The sequence below is a fragment of the Epargyreus clarus genome, unplaced genomic scaffold (genome assembly GCF_041222505.1).
Source record: "Epargyreus clarus isolate Ecla_fem2 unplaced genomic scaffold, WU_Ecla_fem_2.2 ptg000031l, whole genome shotgun sequence".
In the NCBI taxonomy this organism is placed as follows: Eukaryota; Metazoa; Arthropoda; class Insecta; order Lepidoptera; family Hesperiidae; genus Epargyreus; species Epargyreus clarus.
This window is the reverse complement of record NW_027332236.1, coordinates 2622851-2639313: the sequence shown is the minus strand read 5'-3', so window position 1 is coordinate 2639313 and position 16463 is coordinate 2622851. Positions and strand designations below refer to the sequence as shown.

Below are 16463 nucleotides of genomic sequence, written 5' to 3'. Positions count from 1 at the left end.
AAAAAAAATCATCACCACACTTTCATCACGCATCCTTCACCAGACCGAGTAAAGGTGGTAGAACCATTTTTGGTTCGTCTCCGGAGGCACCACCGCCACTTTTTGATTATTGTTGTTTCTTTTTTATAATTAATACGATAATTTATTAGCCTACATACATTTCGACATATTTTTTGTTGTTATACTAGTTGTTTTATCAATCTATTCCATTTGATCACGGTTTTAGCAAATGGTACCTAAATAACATGAATAAAATTATCTACTTATTTCCGCAAATAAATAAAATCGTACAGTCTGCCTGTAATTTCAAATATTCTTAACATTTGAAATCAGCATTTAAAACATTAAATTTAATGATTTTATACACTTATTCCAATTTGTATAATTGGACAAAGTTAACACAATTATTATGAGAATCCGCAATGGATTTTCCTTTGAATTCCTTTTGCCACAATTATATTATTTACTGTTCCTTAATTGATTCTTAGATTGAAAATTATTTACTACTTTTTTGTTGGTTTTATCATAAAAGCATGTTTTTTAGTTTTTTGAACTATATTTATTTTATTAATTTTTAGTATTTGTTGTTATAGTGACCACCATTATGCATCGTTTGTAAAAAATCAATTGTCTATCTATTACGGTTTAAGAGATAAAGCCCAGTGACACACGTACAGACAGCGGAGGGTTTCGTTTTACCCTTTGAGTACGGAATCGTAAAAATCATTCTACAAGAGGGCATTATAGATATGTTTCAGAACATTTGAGTTATAGGGAAATAACATTATTATTTTCTAAACTAAAAGTCACGCTATAACAGTTACTGAAACTAATAAAAAGCAATAATTATTTGCAATCTAGTAACTTGCGATGAAGTTTCTCTAAGCCGCTTAAACAATCTGGCCTCGAAAATCGTTAATCCTGAGGCTGTTGATAAGGACAATGGTACAAAATTATTAAAATGTCAATATTATTAAAAATTTTGAATTAAATTGTACGTTCACAGAGGATAGAAATCGGGTTCAAATTGGATTCCGTTACTTGTTACTTACATACATACATACAACCCAAGCTAATAAAAGCGTTTTAAAATGATTACATTTTAGTGTTACATTTTGCCGCCCGTCATAATCTGCCGCTCGGGACTGGCTGCCTCCTCCGTACCCGGCACACTACGCCTCTATAGCATCTTCCTGGAAAGATTCCAATCATCTTTCAAAATCAAAGCAAAGAGCGGTGAAAGCAAGCCATTTTTGTAGGATAAACCTATAACAATAACCCTTTACACCCGAAGATTTTTTTTCGCAATTTCCGATTCAAAACGTTTATTACGGCTTTTTATATAGCTTAAGGGATCCACAAAAAATACGAAAAAAAATCCAGAGTTTATACTTAATCCAGAAATCGACCCGCTTGATCGTGAGTCTCCGGTGGGAACTGTCACACTCACGATCGTGAAAATTGCAAAAAAAATTAGTTTTTTATCAAAAAATATTAGAAAATTAAAACAATTTGGAGATATTTAACATCACTGTCCTTATTTTCATTAGTCTTTATAAAAAATCTGTCTTGGCAATGAAACCTAAACTACGTAATTCTATGAAAATCAACATTCTTCTTTCTTCCGTTATTGCCTCCGTCTTCAATCCAGGTCTCCAAGGCGTAGGTATTCTTGGCAAGGGAATACATCCAATGATAATGCAGATGGAGAAAACTTTAGCCATATCTATTGCAATTAAATTAACTTTTCGACCGGTTCTTCTTAGATAATATAAATTTGTGCATCTGGTTACATATCAAGAGCCTCATAATTAAAATATAAAGAAAAATATTTCTTTGGAAACTTTACTGGAGATTTTGGTAGGGATGTATAGACCTTTTCAAGACAGAAAACGTATTCTTTTCCAAGCTTTTTTTCGATGTGTTGGACGTGAAGATGCTCGGCGGCGAGAAATTTCTAGAGATGATTTTAAAGTAGATGGTTGAGGTTTAGGCTCAAGTTGCAGATCCAATTCTAGGTCAGTTTCTATTTGAGGGTCTGCATGTGCTTCTGGATCTGTTTCAGGGCACAATTCTTCAAATTGAAACTTCTAATATATTTGGTTGAAGCTCTTCACTTTCATGAAGATCTTCAATGTCCGATACATTTCTCCTCACCCCGTACTGGCAAAATCTGATCGTCATTTAAATGTACCCCTAAAATTGTAACAAACAAAATTGATATTGACGAAACTTACACATAACTGGTAATAGCAATAAAAGCATTTTCATCAAACGTTATTCTGCACCAACAACCGTAGGCACACGATCGTAACAGTTGAAATTTGCAACCTAATTGTATCTAAATTGCAAGTTAATCGAATAAACTACTAAATTCCACGTATTTAGTGTTCTTTTAGCTTTCAAGTTAGCTATAATTAATGATAGATACTAAACATTTAATACCAAAAATAATTATATACCTGTGACAGTGCGCGGGTCGAAAAAATCTGCCATCTTTAGACGAGTCCCTAGCACAACTGACCGCCTGCACCCCGCTCACTTAGCCGGTAGCACGTGCGATACTCTCCTCACGATCGATCGGCATCGGTTGCGTTTCGAAAAATAAGAAGCTATCACGTGGGAATTTTTTTAAAGTGAAACTCACGCTCATATCATCTCGGGTGTAAAGGGATAAGTGGATTTCTACATAGTTTAATTGACAAAAATGTAAACATAATGTTCCATTTGATTGTGTGATTTTTGATAATAATTATATATGTCGGCACGAAGCGACCTTCAAGAACCGTCAATTCTTTTACAATAAATTAATCTAAAATCATCTCATAATTAATAAGCAAAAATTAATGATTTATTCTAGGATTTACATTTTGTTCATTAAAAACAAAATGTAATGCATCGATTTTATATAAAATGTTCAATGTTTTAGTTAAGATTTAATTTAAAATATTGAACGGTAAATCAATAGTTTATTTTGTGATATTATGACCTCAAATTATTATGATCCAATACCATTGAATGTTGTCATTATAAAGTGAATTGGCGGTGTGATGACATTTCCTGAGTCGAGATGATCACATTTCGAAGCTAGTCTCAGCACTCACTGGAGTGCCCGGCAACCTGTTATTGTTATCGGCAAAATATATTCAAAATTGTGGAACTAAAACATTCTACTTAGAAAGTAAGTAGTTTTAGTTATTATTTATTTTGAATCTGTTTACCTATTATTTTAAGCAGTATTTGTAATTTGAAAACATCGCAATTAGAAAGTGAATAATTTTGAAAAGTGTTTAATGATTTATCATCTGCAATAAATGAACATAACCAGACTAGTAACGTCATCACTGCTGACGTCACCATTCCCGTGTTCATTTGTATTTTTTCATATTAGAAATGATCGATTTCAGGCTAACGTTAAGGGATATTAAGTTTCGAAGTGTCGTGGGAATCGTCTAAAATATAATTTGTAGGAGTGACATAGGCTATATACTTAAGCAATCAGGTTTTGTTGTTAATAATAATAATTCGTCTAGTCCAAATAATTATGCATTATTGTGTTTTATTCCAAGGTTATCATTTAGTACTATTTCATTATTCATGCGAAATTCTGCCGATATTTTACATTTACCAAATCTAGAATTACTTAATGTGAACATAAAGTTTATAATCCATTAGAGTCGTCTGACATGTGCAGACCTACCGTACTATACTTTGGCACTATGAAAAAAAAGAATAATGTTATACATATTTACACAGATGTAACCATTGTAATTTAAATATGTACAAATATACTAGTGAATACAGTTATGTGTTTGTTATTTTGAAACAGTTTATTGCAATTTTTCAATTTAAATTACGCTTACTCGCATATCAAATAGTAATTGGTAGTTTTTTAAACTTCTTGTGTATGCCTTTAGAGGTTACATTTAAAAAGTAGCTGAAATAAATTCGATATGATACAGAAAAGTATAGAAAAGAGTTAGAAGGAAAGACAGAAAGTAAGATATATTTTGATTAATATATTCCTATGTAAATATTAATCACGTGGACTTGTTTTATAGCCTACGTAGGTTTATTATCAGTATTCTTTATGAACTTACAACGGCAACAGCAACACGACTATACTGCTCCCCTGATGGTAAGTGATAACTGTTCTCGTCCAGTATCAACAATATATGAGATTTGAGTCCGCCACAAAGTGTACTGTCCTTAGGGAATAAGTTGGAAGACCTCATGTTAGTCTCTCATGTTACAACACCCTTGAAACAAAACCCAGAAGCATTTTAGCAGAAAATCTTCGTCGAATGTCCAGAGGTAATACAGATGTGAGAAAATTCACGTGCTATCATAAGTGTTCATGTAAATATAAGGGTTCGATGAGTAATATTTATTTAATTATCGACATTCGATTATCTATTGACAAAGTTGCAGATACTGTGAGCGACACAACAAGCATCTACATTATCTTCAATTTATGAAACGGTTCACAAAGATGAGCAAATAGGTCATTTATATAATTGGCTTGATTTTGGATTTGATACGGGTAGACGAGCACAGAAGATGTGGGAAGTGCATGTGTATCGGCAGGTTTGTTTATAACTTTTTTCTTTGCTTATTCTTCATTAAATGTCCATTATTGTTCGTTGCTAGGTCAAATATCAAGGTGTAAGGAACTCCAAGTCAGTAAAATTCACCCGCCTTTTAGAATTCCATGGTGGGTTTCTTTTCACGTTTTGCTTAACTAATGAAATATTTTATACAGTCACCTGGGTTTGAAAAATCAGATTTGCCTGTTACTTCAGTACAGATGCCACAAGTACACAAAAAAATATGAAAGCCGTTGTTGATATTCATATATAACATGGCCAGTCAAATTATATGGTCTTTGATTATCTTATTTTCTTGTTATTGTCTACTTATACTTATTATTTTCTTTCATCCTCAAGGATCATTGTAGAGAGTTTTTAGGTATGAAGAGAATATACAATTTTATGCGTATCCTTGAACAGTTTTAAAATCATAAAACCCTACCTGGGAACCAAATCTTAGACCTCCATAATAGGATGTCGAATTCCATTTCATGAACTATTTTGATACTTTAAAAAAATATTAGCAATGTCACTATTGGTTATATTTTTTATAAGTAATATGTGACTTGTACATTTTATTTATAATACGAATATTTTATTACAGATGTTGGTGCTGTTTGCGTCATGTTTATATTCATTTGCCGGTGGGATGATCCATGCTTTTCCATCTGTACTTAATCCAGAAGTATCGCGAAACTCTACAGAAATCAAAATAAGCTCTGAGGAATTATCCTGGATCGGTAAGGCTTTCCAAAGACCATGTTTATCTTAAGCTACTACTGCTGCTATCACGCTGTAGTAAGGGCTAATGGCCAATTTGACTCTTTAATATACTTAAGCCGTATTAACACTTATCTTCAATTTGTATCTTGTTGGTTCTTGATGCGGCACCAACTTCTTATTTTTGACGTGACAACGTCTTATAATTCGATGGAGCCGGCTTCACGTACCAAAAAACATAACTCATGCGGCGTTACCTCGCTCTGAGGCGTTCCATTTAAGGCCTGAAGGGCAAGCGAGACCGCGGAACGAGCGACGAAGAGGCACAATCGGCCTCCGTGTATTTACCTCCTTCTATATCCATACAAAATGTCTATCAAACATTTTTTTTTGTTTTTTTGAAAAATGCAACCATTCCATCAGTATTTTCTTATGACGTTGTCACGTTCAACTATCGTCAGTAAACCGACTTTACGGACAACCGATTTTTTTTTAATTATATAAATTTACTACTTCTTTGATTTTGAGCCATAAGTTTAATACCTAATTGTCTTCTTTTCAGCTGCTTGCTATGGAATATCTGGAATTATTGGATTCGTTTTTCTATCACCAATGTTTCAAATCTATGGAAGACAACCGACATTCATTACCTTAAATGTGTGTATACTGGTCGGTTGGGTTATTTTGTACTTCGCAAACAGTGTTACGACTTTGGTTATAGGAAGACTAGCGCAGGGATTATCCGTGGGAGGAGTATACTTTGTGGGCATCATCCTTGGTGAAACCAGTTATAAGAAGAAAAGAGGCTATTTCATGACAATAAAGAAAGTATCAGTTGCAGCAGGATCCTTGATCTGTCATTCCTTAGGTATTGTGTACTCTTGGCGCTTAACAGCTCTCTTAGGAGCAATCACTTTAACTTTGTCAACAATATTATTGCTATTTTGTCCGGAAAGTCCATCTTTCTTGGCCATGAAAGGTCGGTTTGAAGAATCCAAAAAATCTTTCTACTGGCTATTTGGAAAATCTCCGGAGAGCCAACGAGAACTGGCAGAAATGTTGACAGCACAAATCAAGCGTATTGAAAGCAAGAGACGGGAAAACAAAAAATCGCTCGTGCTCGAAACGATGAAGACAGTGTTACGTAAAGACTTTCAAAGACCATTTTGGATAGTAGCGATAGCAACTTTAGCTATGGATGCGTGTGGTAGATTCTTTTTGTTGGCATACATAACTCAGATTATGATAGAACTAACTGGGAACGTTTCTATATCGATGTACTGTTCCGTTGTAGCAGATTGTGTTTTAATTCTAGCTTTGTTCATTTCTTGTGTTGTTGTTAAGTCGTTTGACAGACGTACGATTTTATTTCGATTGGGTTCTATATCAGTTGGGCTTATGTTTTTAGTGAGCCTAGCAGAATTATTAAGAGCAAACCTAGATGTAACAAGTATGAAATGGGTAACATCAGCATGTATATTACTACATAGTTTCATTTCAAACATAGGTCTTATACCATTAATATTTATATTAACGGCTGAAATATATCCATTAGAATATAAGGGTTTGGGAACATTTGCATCAGGAATAATGTTTTCAGCGTTTTATGCATTAACTATAAAAATATCACCGATATTAATGGAAAAAACTGGTATAGGAGGCACTTATGCTATATTTGGCCTGTGTGTCTTTGTTTGTCTTTTTATATTATATCTTATTTTGCCAGAAACGAAAGATAGAACTTTACAAGAAATCGAAAATGAAATACGAGGTGTACAGAACGAGAAAACTGAAGTAGAGTTAATCTTATTAAATTGTTGATATGTTTAAGTATTACTTTATGCAGTTTTATTTCATATCAGTTTCAGATGGACTCCAAAATAAACATTTTGGAGGCAAAAAATGCCTAATGATGATTTGATGTGGCATATCTTTAGACCTAAATATTTTAATAAAAAAAAATCATTGCGTATCTTACATCAGACTGTATAAAGGTAGTAGAACCATTTTTGGTTCGTCTCCGGAGGCACCACCGCCACTTTTTAAGTATTTTTGTTTCTTTTTTATAATTAATACGATAAATTATTAGCCTACATAAATTTCGACACAATGTTTTTTGTTTTATTAATCTATTCCGTTTGATCACGGTTTTGGCAAATGGTACTCAAATAACATGAATCAAATTATTTATTTCCACAAACAAATAAAATTGTGAAGTCTGTCTGTAATTTCAAAATTTTCTTAGTATCAATTTGAAATCAGCATTTAATAACATGCAATAATTTCATACGCTTATTGAAATTATTTTTTTGTATTTTTTATTTGCTCATCTATCTAATATTTTATTTTTTATTATTGTACTGTAGTGCCATTACGGGATAAATGTTTCTTTCTTTCTTTCAATTTGTATAATTGGACAAAGTTAACACAATTATTATGAGAATCCGCAATGGATTTTCCTTTGAATTAATAAGTAACGCCGCAGAAAAAACATGTATACAATGAAAAAGCGAGGTACACGACTATATTACAATATTAAGCGAATAAAAAGACATAACAACCGAGAGAACTACATAGATTTATTAAGGTTCTGGTATATTTTGTTTCAAACATGTTTCGTCTGGGTATTATTATTGTGTTATTTGTTATGTAAATAGACGGTATATAATAAATAAATTCGACGACCCGTGTGACGGAGCGGTCACCATACCGGTCTGACGCGCAAAGGGTCCCGGGTTCGATCCCCGGCCAGACAGATATCTAAATGATGAATTAAGATTTCTGTTTCTGGGTCTGGGTGTTTGTGTATTTGTCTATTTCTGTGTCCATGGCACCCGCGCCAACGGGAACCCTAGTGTGGGGCTGTGAGTGTAGAAAGCGTTTATTTATCTTTATATATATATTTCTTATGTGCGTGTGTATGTCACTAAACTCCTCCTAAACGACTGGACTGATTTTGATGAAATTTGTTGTGTGTGTTCAAGGGGACTTGACTTGGGGGGGCGGGGGGGGGGTTAGATTCACAATTTAGTCCGTGGAAAAAGGTTTTTTTAATTAATTTTTAATTCGTAAGTAGTTATAGAATCGGAAACTATGCATTTGATCAAGTGATGATCTTTAGCAAAGTTGTTGTGCAAGCCCACGAGGTTTTGGGAGTTGGTAAGGCCAATTTTCGACAGATGGCACCACTGTCATTCCAATGCAGGTACAAATTTTCCGTTTTATGTATGTCATATTATTTCTTAAAAATGCGGGCGAAGCCGCGGGCACTACCAGTCGAACCACAAAGTGTTCTACCACCTTCAACCTTCGACCTTCAACCTTCTATGAACATAACTAAAAAAATGTAAAATTAGTCTTTTAAAATTTTGAAAGTGGTAGAACCATTTATGGTTTGACTCCGGCGGCACCACCGCCACACCTATTTCTACCTAATAACAGCAGTGTTAGGCGCTGCTGTGTTCCGGTTTGAAGGGTGTGGTAAGGGAGACAGACTTTTCCGAGGCGTTCCAGCTTAGTCCTCATGGGTAGCGGCGCATCTGTAACCGACCTTAGGTGGGAATATGTAGTCCTATCTGGGGTTGATTGGAGATGTCCATGGGCGGCAGTAGCCACTTACCATCAGGTGGACTGTATGCTAAGACACGAAATTGAAGAAACAGTGAGAAGAAATATCGTTTCATTCGTAAATGATCCAAAAACTATATTTTTTTAAATTTTCAAACACGAAAATAGATGACAGTGACAATTGTCAAAAGGTTACATTGTCTTGTTAAGAGCGAGTAATCTTTACTAATCTATGGTTATATTATGTAATATAGTATAACAGAAGCAGACGAGCATGCAGTCCGCGCGGTAAGTGGCTATTGCCGACCATGGACATCTGTATTTAACCTCGGATAAGATGAAATTACTACCTGAGGTCGCCTAAAATGCGCAGCTACCCCTGAGGACCCTGGAATGCCTCAGATAAGTATGTCTTCCTTACCTCAGATAAGTATGTTATCCTTCCAACCAGAACACAACAGCGCTTAACTCTGCTGTTAGCTGTTATTAGGCAGAAATAGGTGCGGTGGTGAACCACAGGTACCGTCAAACCACGCCGTTATAGGTTGCTTTAGTACCGCCATCTGTGAAGGAGTTGTGAGACTGTCTCCACAGCGTGATTCAGAAGCGACATCTCTTGACAAATTCGGGAAGTCGTCACAATTATAAAACCGCTATACAAATGTGGGTTAAACTTTTATTCATTATTGTAATGTGACAGCATCATCGTTATTCCATTCAATTTCATTCGAATTCGAAGACCTTGTAAATCTTATATATAAAATTCTCGTGTCACAATGTTATCGTACTCCTCCGAAACGGCTTTACCGATTTTCACCAAATTTTATATGCATATTCAGTAGGTCTGAGAATCGGCTACTATCTATTTTTCATACCCCTAAGTAATAAGGGCTATTCTCCCATAACATCTTTTTATTTATATGGCAACACAACGTTTGCCGGGTCAGCTAGTAGTGTAAAAATGCTGTTTTATATACTCACGAGCTTTTGCCCGCGGCTTCGCTCGCGTTACGAAGTAATATTTTCATCCCCTATTTTATCGCCTTGAGGATAGAATTGATCAAAATCCTTTCTTAGCGGATGTCTACGTCATAACATCTACCTGCATGCCAAATTTCAGCCCGATACCTATGTCAGTCAGTCACCTTTGAGTTATATATATTTACATAGATAATATGGTGCCAATTCCCCCTCGGAATTAGGTACTTAATTACCTTACGTCTTAATTATCTATTAAAGGATGTTATGGTAAACACATTATCAAATTTAATGCAAATTCCATTATTTATTAACTTAGCTGTCGATAACAAAGACACGCTGTTATCAGTACATTTAAACGTAAAACGTTTAGTGGGATAGGCGAATGCATTTATATTTCGTCTTTCTAATTGTTATTTATTTCGACGAAAATGTGCGGTGATTTCGATGTGTATCTGTTAAGGCAGGTTCGTACTGAACTTTTTATTACCCGACTGTGTGACCTGTATGTACTAATCTATGTCTGTATGTATATAATGTCTCATTATTTGTCATGTTTCACAGCCCAAACGGCTTGACATATTTTATTTTCTAATGTTTATTTATTTTAGTAATTAGACTCGTCTAAATATACAAATAGTAAATCTAGAAGCTGTCTTTATTTAATTCGAATTTGATACAATTATTATGAAAAAAAAAAATAGTTAGTTCCCTTTTTAGTCACCTTTGAGTTACATATATTTACATAGATAATATGGTGCCAATTCCCCCTCGGAATTAGGTACTTAATTACCTTACGTCTTAATTATCTATTAAAGGATGTTATGTCAAACACATTATCAAATTTAATGCAAATTGCATTATTTATTAACTTAGCTGTCGATTACAAAGACACGCTGTTATCAGTACATTTAAACGTAAAACGTTTAGTGGGATAGGCGAATGCATTTATATTTCGTCTTTCTTATTGTTATTTATTTCGACGAAAATGTGCGGTGATTTCGATGTGTATCTGTTAAGGCAGGTTCGTACTGAACTTTTTATTACCTGACTATACCTGTATGTACTAATCTATGTCTGTACGTATATAATGTCTCATTTTTTGTCATGTTTCACAGCCCAAACGGCTTGACATATTTTATTTTCTAATGTTTATTTATTTTAGGAATTAGACTCGTTTAAATATACGAATAGTTAGTTCCCTTTTTAGTCAATTGTTTATTTTTATAATAATTCCTAGTTTAAATGGTGCATAAGTATAGGTGGTAGTAGGTAGTAGTAATGGGGTAGAACCCTTTGTGGTTTGACTCCGGCAGCACCACCGCCACACCTATTTCTACCTAATAAGAGCAGTGTTAGGCGCTGCTGTGTTCCGTTTTGAAGGGTGTGGTAAGGGAGACAGACTTTTGCGAGGCGTTCCAGCGTAGTCCTTAGGGGTAGCGGCGCAACTGTGGCCGACCTCAGGTAGGAATATCTAATCCTATCTGGGGTTGATTACAGATGTCCATGGGCGGTAGTAGTCAATTACCATCAGGTGGACTGCATGGTTGTCTGCTACTCCTATATTATAAAAAAAAATCAATCCCATTCACCTCATCAGGATCGTAAGGAATCAGGATTAACGATTTGCCTTGTGCAATTTTAGCGTGGTTTTTCGTTTTTAAACTAAACTAATTAAACTATAATTATGTTATGTTTATAATAATAACTAGATTAAGTAGTGTATATTTACGTATGTCATATGCATCTACTCAATGTTGCACTGATTGACTAAATCGCAGCTTAAATCGGTGGGTTTAGAAACGTTTGCCATTCATTCATTATTGTCCCATTGCTGTGCTGGTCTTTTGGATTGCACAGGTGTTCGTTTTCCGCAGGAAATGACAATCATGATTATCTTTTTAACACGCTTTTATTATGCTTGGGTTGCACGCTTGGGTTGTATGTATGTATGTACGTAACAGTAACGGAATCTTTGAACCCGATTTCTATCCACTTTGAACGTTCAGTTTAATTCAAAATTTTGAAAAATTATCATAAACCGATGACAATAGACGATTTTAATAATTTTGTACCATTGTCCTTATCAACATCCTCAGGATTAACGATTTTCGAGGCGAGAGAAAGCGCCTTAGGGAGAGTTCAGGCAATATTACTTGATTGATTTTTAGTTTTGAAAAATAATAATGTTTATATTGAAAAATAATTTTCAATTTAGGAATCAATTAAGGAACAGTAAATTGTATAATTGTGGAAAAAGTGTGGGGTGCTTTTCGAAAATTGATAAGTAAAATTATTTTCCACTTTTTAGTTGATTTTATCATAAAAGCGTTTTTTTTTAGTTTTTTGAACTATATGTTTTCCGAATAGCTTAAGGTTAAAAGGTAAGTATACTATTTGGTGGAAGCGATAATGGTTATGTGGGATTCTAACCGTACAAAAATCCTGCGGTGGCCGACCTCGACGCTGCGTTTGACTCTGGGATCGCGAAAGGAACGCAACCGGAGTCATACATACACACATACATTCATACTAGGGTTTCTGGTCGGGAATTCCCGGGAAATTCACGATGAGTCGGGAGGGGAAAAAGCGCCCGGGACACCGGGTGTTGGGAAATTTCAAAGGTCCAAAAAATCTTAAAAAATCGTAAATTACTCCTGAATTTTAACATTTATGATGATTTTAGCACGCAATAATGAATCAAATCATATTTACTACGTTCCAATAGACCTTATCACGTAAGAATATGACATTTAAGCACAAATAAATACTGAAATTTCAACTATATTGTACAATATCGCAGTGGTTACAAGGTGAGGGAAATGAAATATGTTTAAGAAATTAAGAATCATTACAATATAAGAAATACATTTTTAAATGAGGCCCTAAATGTTCTCTTACTATAAATAAAATTGGGCAAGTGGAAGTCGAACTCACACCCTAAGGGTTCCGTACCACCAATCTTTGTTATTGTTGGTATTAGTTATTATTGCAGCCATTCACGTAAAAGCATTGTGAAAATTTGAACGGTCAACCTATTACGGTTCAATAGATAAATAGAAACAGGTCGGAAAATAGCGGTTTCTTGTATGGCGACGCCCCCATTTATTTTCACGTTTTTTTATTTCTCTAGTCGGTATAACTCTAGTAAGAAAAAGGTGTGGTATTTAATTACTCATTGTTAATTCAAGAATATTATTTTGTTAAGGCTCCTCAGTTCGCCCGTCTGTGGTGCCTTTGATTTTATACTCTGACCCATCGATTGAGAAGCAGAGTTTCTAATCAGTAATATAATTATATTAATTAATAGCATTTATTTTGCGTTTATTAACACACCTATAGTTGATCTGGCATCACTGAAAAGGCTAGCACCGTGGCTAGGCTTAGATAACAGCACGATTACACTCCTCATAACTACTATATAGACGACCGCTAGTGGCTAAATTTCATGTGCGCTTCTACGCATACTTGTAGCACACGTTAATTCAACGATCTTAGTTTTTTTTTTATAATATAGGAGTAGCAGACGAGCATGCAGTCCACCCGATCGTAAGTGGCTACTGCCGCCCATGGACATCTGTAATCAACCCCAGATAGGATTAGATATTCCTATCTGAGGTCGGCAACTGATGCGCCGCTACCCCTGAGGACTAAGCTGGAACGCCTCGGAAAAGTCTGTCTCCCTTACCACACCCTTCAAACCGGAACACAGCAGCGCCTAACACTGCTGTTATTAGGTAGAAATAGGTGTGGCGGTGGTGCCGCCGGAGTCGAACCACAAAGGGTTCTACCACCTTCAAAAAATATTGTAGCAAAAAATATTATTGTATCGTTATTGTAGCAGTTGTTTAGCAGTCGTTAAATCTTCTTGAGAGGTCTTACGGATAACGGATTAAACAATCGACATGGTTCGGCCACTAATCCGTACCTCTTTCCACGAATTTCTATGGCAAAATAACGTAGTATAACACGGTCCAGGCATCCCCCAGTTGCAGGAAGTGGGTCATACCCAGGAATAAGACTTAAAATGGTTGGAGACATAGAATTCATAACGGTTTGAACTATTTCTCGAGTTCCCGGGAATTCCCGGGAAAATGTGGTCGGGAAATCCAGTGTGCCGAGAAGAAAAAAATGCCGGGAAATCAAAAACCCTAATTCATACACTCGAAAAACCTTAAATAGACAAGAAGACAGATTCTTCATAATATTCCTATTCAGATGTTTTTTAGTTGTATGGTATTGTAACAACATACTTTTCTAAGGCGTTCCAGCTTAGTCCTCAGAGGTAGCGGTGCATCTGTAACCGACTTCAGTTAGGAATATCTAATCCTATCTGGGGTTGATTACAGATGTCCATTGGCGGCAGTAGCCACTTACCACCAGCTTATACAAAAAAAAAACGTTTACTTTCAATATTTTCAGTTTGATTTGTTTTTTTAACTTCCAGATTCTGGTATTGCTTTCAACGTGCATGTTTTCCTTCAGTTCTGGGATAATACTAGCATTTCCATCGGTTCTCAACCCTGCGATACTGTCTCCAAATGCCACTGAGATTAAGGCTACAGGGGATCAAGCGTCCTGGATAGGTAAGACATCATTTTTATAAAGGAGCAAGCAGTTCACCTAATGGTAAGCTGTTTCTGTAGTCTGAATATTTGTAAAAAAAATCATGTAGAACGCCTGATTTTACTTGAAGTTAAAAAAATGCTTTGCCACTTCCAAGGACTAAAATGTAAGTCATTTGTAAGTCAGCCGTCATCCTCACCCTTCCATCGAAACGCTAGAACTGCTTTACACTAGAAATAGGTGTGGCGGTGGCACCACTCTGGACGACCCACATGGATGACCTTTTAAAATTTCACCTACTACTCCTGTTTTACTTACAACGATTCCTAAAAAAATCATGTCTTAGAAAAAATACAGTTGTCAAAATAAAATTATGTGCCCTGCACCAATAGTTATATAACCTCAAAAATGTATTACAACTGTAATCATCTTAATATTAGGATATCTGCAACTTTGTTAGCTATTTTTATTGCATTTATAAATATGGATTTTCGTTATCATGAAAACACATTTGTAATTGTGATGTTTACAAACATTTGAAGGTCAGAATTACTAGACTTTTTGAGCAAGATTTTGTTGATTTTGAGCTTATATAAAAGGTTAAACCTCGACCTGTTTTCCTACAAGGGATTCGCTTATCTTTATACCTTTTATTAGGCGTTCTTGTACTAATTTCACCACTCTTTGTTTATCATATAAAGAAATAAATCTTCGGATTTTTTATATTTGAGTCAGTGTCTAAAATATTTTTTATTATAAATTTGAAGATAGTAGAACCCTTTGGTTCAACTCCGAAGGCTCCACCGTCATATCTAATAAATATAAAAAGAGCCAAGTCCAAGTCTTAGTCCTTAAGTCCTTAGGGGTAGCTAGTATCTGTGTCCGACCTCTTATCTTGTCTGGGGTTGATTAAAGATATCCATGGATCGCTGTGATCACTAATCTTTGAGTGAAGTGCATGCCCTGCTACATCTACTTTACAAAAAAAAACTTCATGGTTTATTAATAACTTAAAACTTTCCATTTCAGCTGCATCCCATGGTATGTCTGCCTTCGTGGGCTTCGCCATCTTTTCTCCGTTATTCCAAATACTAGGCAGAAAAACTATAAACATTATCTTGAACGTCTTCTTATTGATCGGCTGGATTGTATTCTACTTCTCATACAGTGTGACATCATTAGTTTGTGCCCGACTGACCCAAGGCTTTGTTGTTGGAGGAGTCTACATCATAGCTGTCAGTTTGAGTGAGAGTAGCCACCCAGCAAGAAGAGGATACTATATGTCTTTAAAGAAAGTTTCTTTGGGATTGGGGTCATTCGCATGCCATTCCTTGGGTCTCGTATGGACTTGGAGACAAATAGCTGCATTTGGTGTGATCGTTGTCTTTGTAAACATTATTATGTTGTTGGCATGTCCAGAAAGTCCGCCATTTTTAGCACTGACCGGACGATTTGAGGAGTGCAAGAAGGCATTCCGGTGGCTCTTTGGACGTTCCCCTGAATCAGAGAAGGAGCTAAATGAGTTAATATCAGCACAGATGAAGAATATAGAAGAGAGAAAAGGCAAGAAGTCGAATCAAATCGTGGCAGCAGCTAAGGTGTTACTGAAGAAAGATTTCCTTAAACCCTTATTCATTGTAACACTTGGTACATGGGCTGTGGACGCGTGTGGGAGATATTTCATGTTGGCTTACACAACACAAATTATGATAGAAATAACTGGCGATGTGTCCATATCAATGTATTGTGCTGTTGTTAGCGATTGCTTATTGATAATCGCGTTATTACTCTCGTGTTTTACCCTTAAAAGGTATTCACGACGTACTTTAACTTTCAAATTAGGGTTTTTTTCAGCGTTTTTGATGTTTTTCGTTAGTGCCACAGTTATTGTGAGGTCGTGTGGAATTATACCTGACATAAAATGGCTTACACCTACAGCTGTTCTGTTACACAGCTTTGTGGCTCATGTAGGTTTAATTCCAGTGACATTTACTATTGTTTGTGAAATATTTCCATTAGAATATAAAGGAATGGCATCGTTTA

The 16463-nt window shown here is 35.4% G+C and overlaps 1 protein-coding gene across 2 annotated transcripts; it reads left to right on the top strand.

Annotated features, from left to right (window-relative positions):
- Window positions 1–4073: 4073 nt before the first annotated feature.
- LOC140754785 (facilitated trehalose transporter Tret1-like) lies at window positions 4074–7145 on the top strand. 2 transcript variants are annotated; one of them, XM_073089890.1, is made up of 4 exons: window positions 4074–4138; window positions 4432–4587; window positions 5194–5329; window positions 5872–7145. In XM_073089890.1, the coding sequence occupies exons 2-4, from the start codon at window positions 4561–4563 to the stop codon at window positions 7128–7130; spliced, it is 1422 nt and encodes a 473-aa protein (XP_072945991.1). In that variant the 5' UTR covers window positions 4074–4138; window positions 4432–4560; the 3' UTR covers window positions 7131–7145. The 2 variants fall into 2 exon arrangements, with proteins under 2 accessions (XP_072945991.1, XP_072945990.1); XM_073089889.1 differs by having other exon boundaries at window positions 4426–4587.
- Window positions 7146–16463: the final 9318 nt, after the last annotated feature.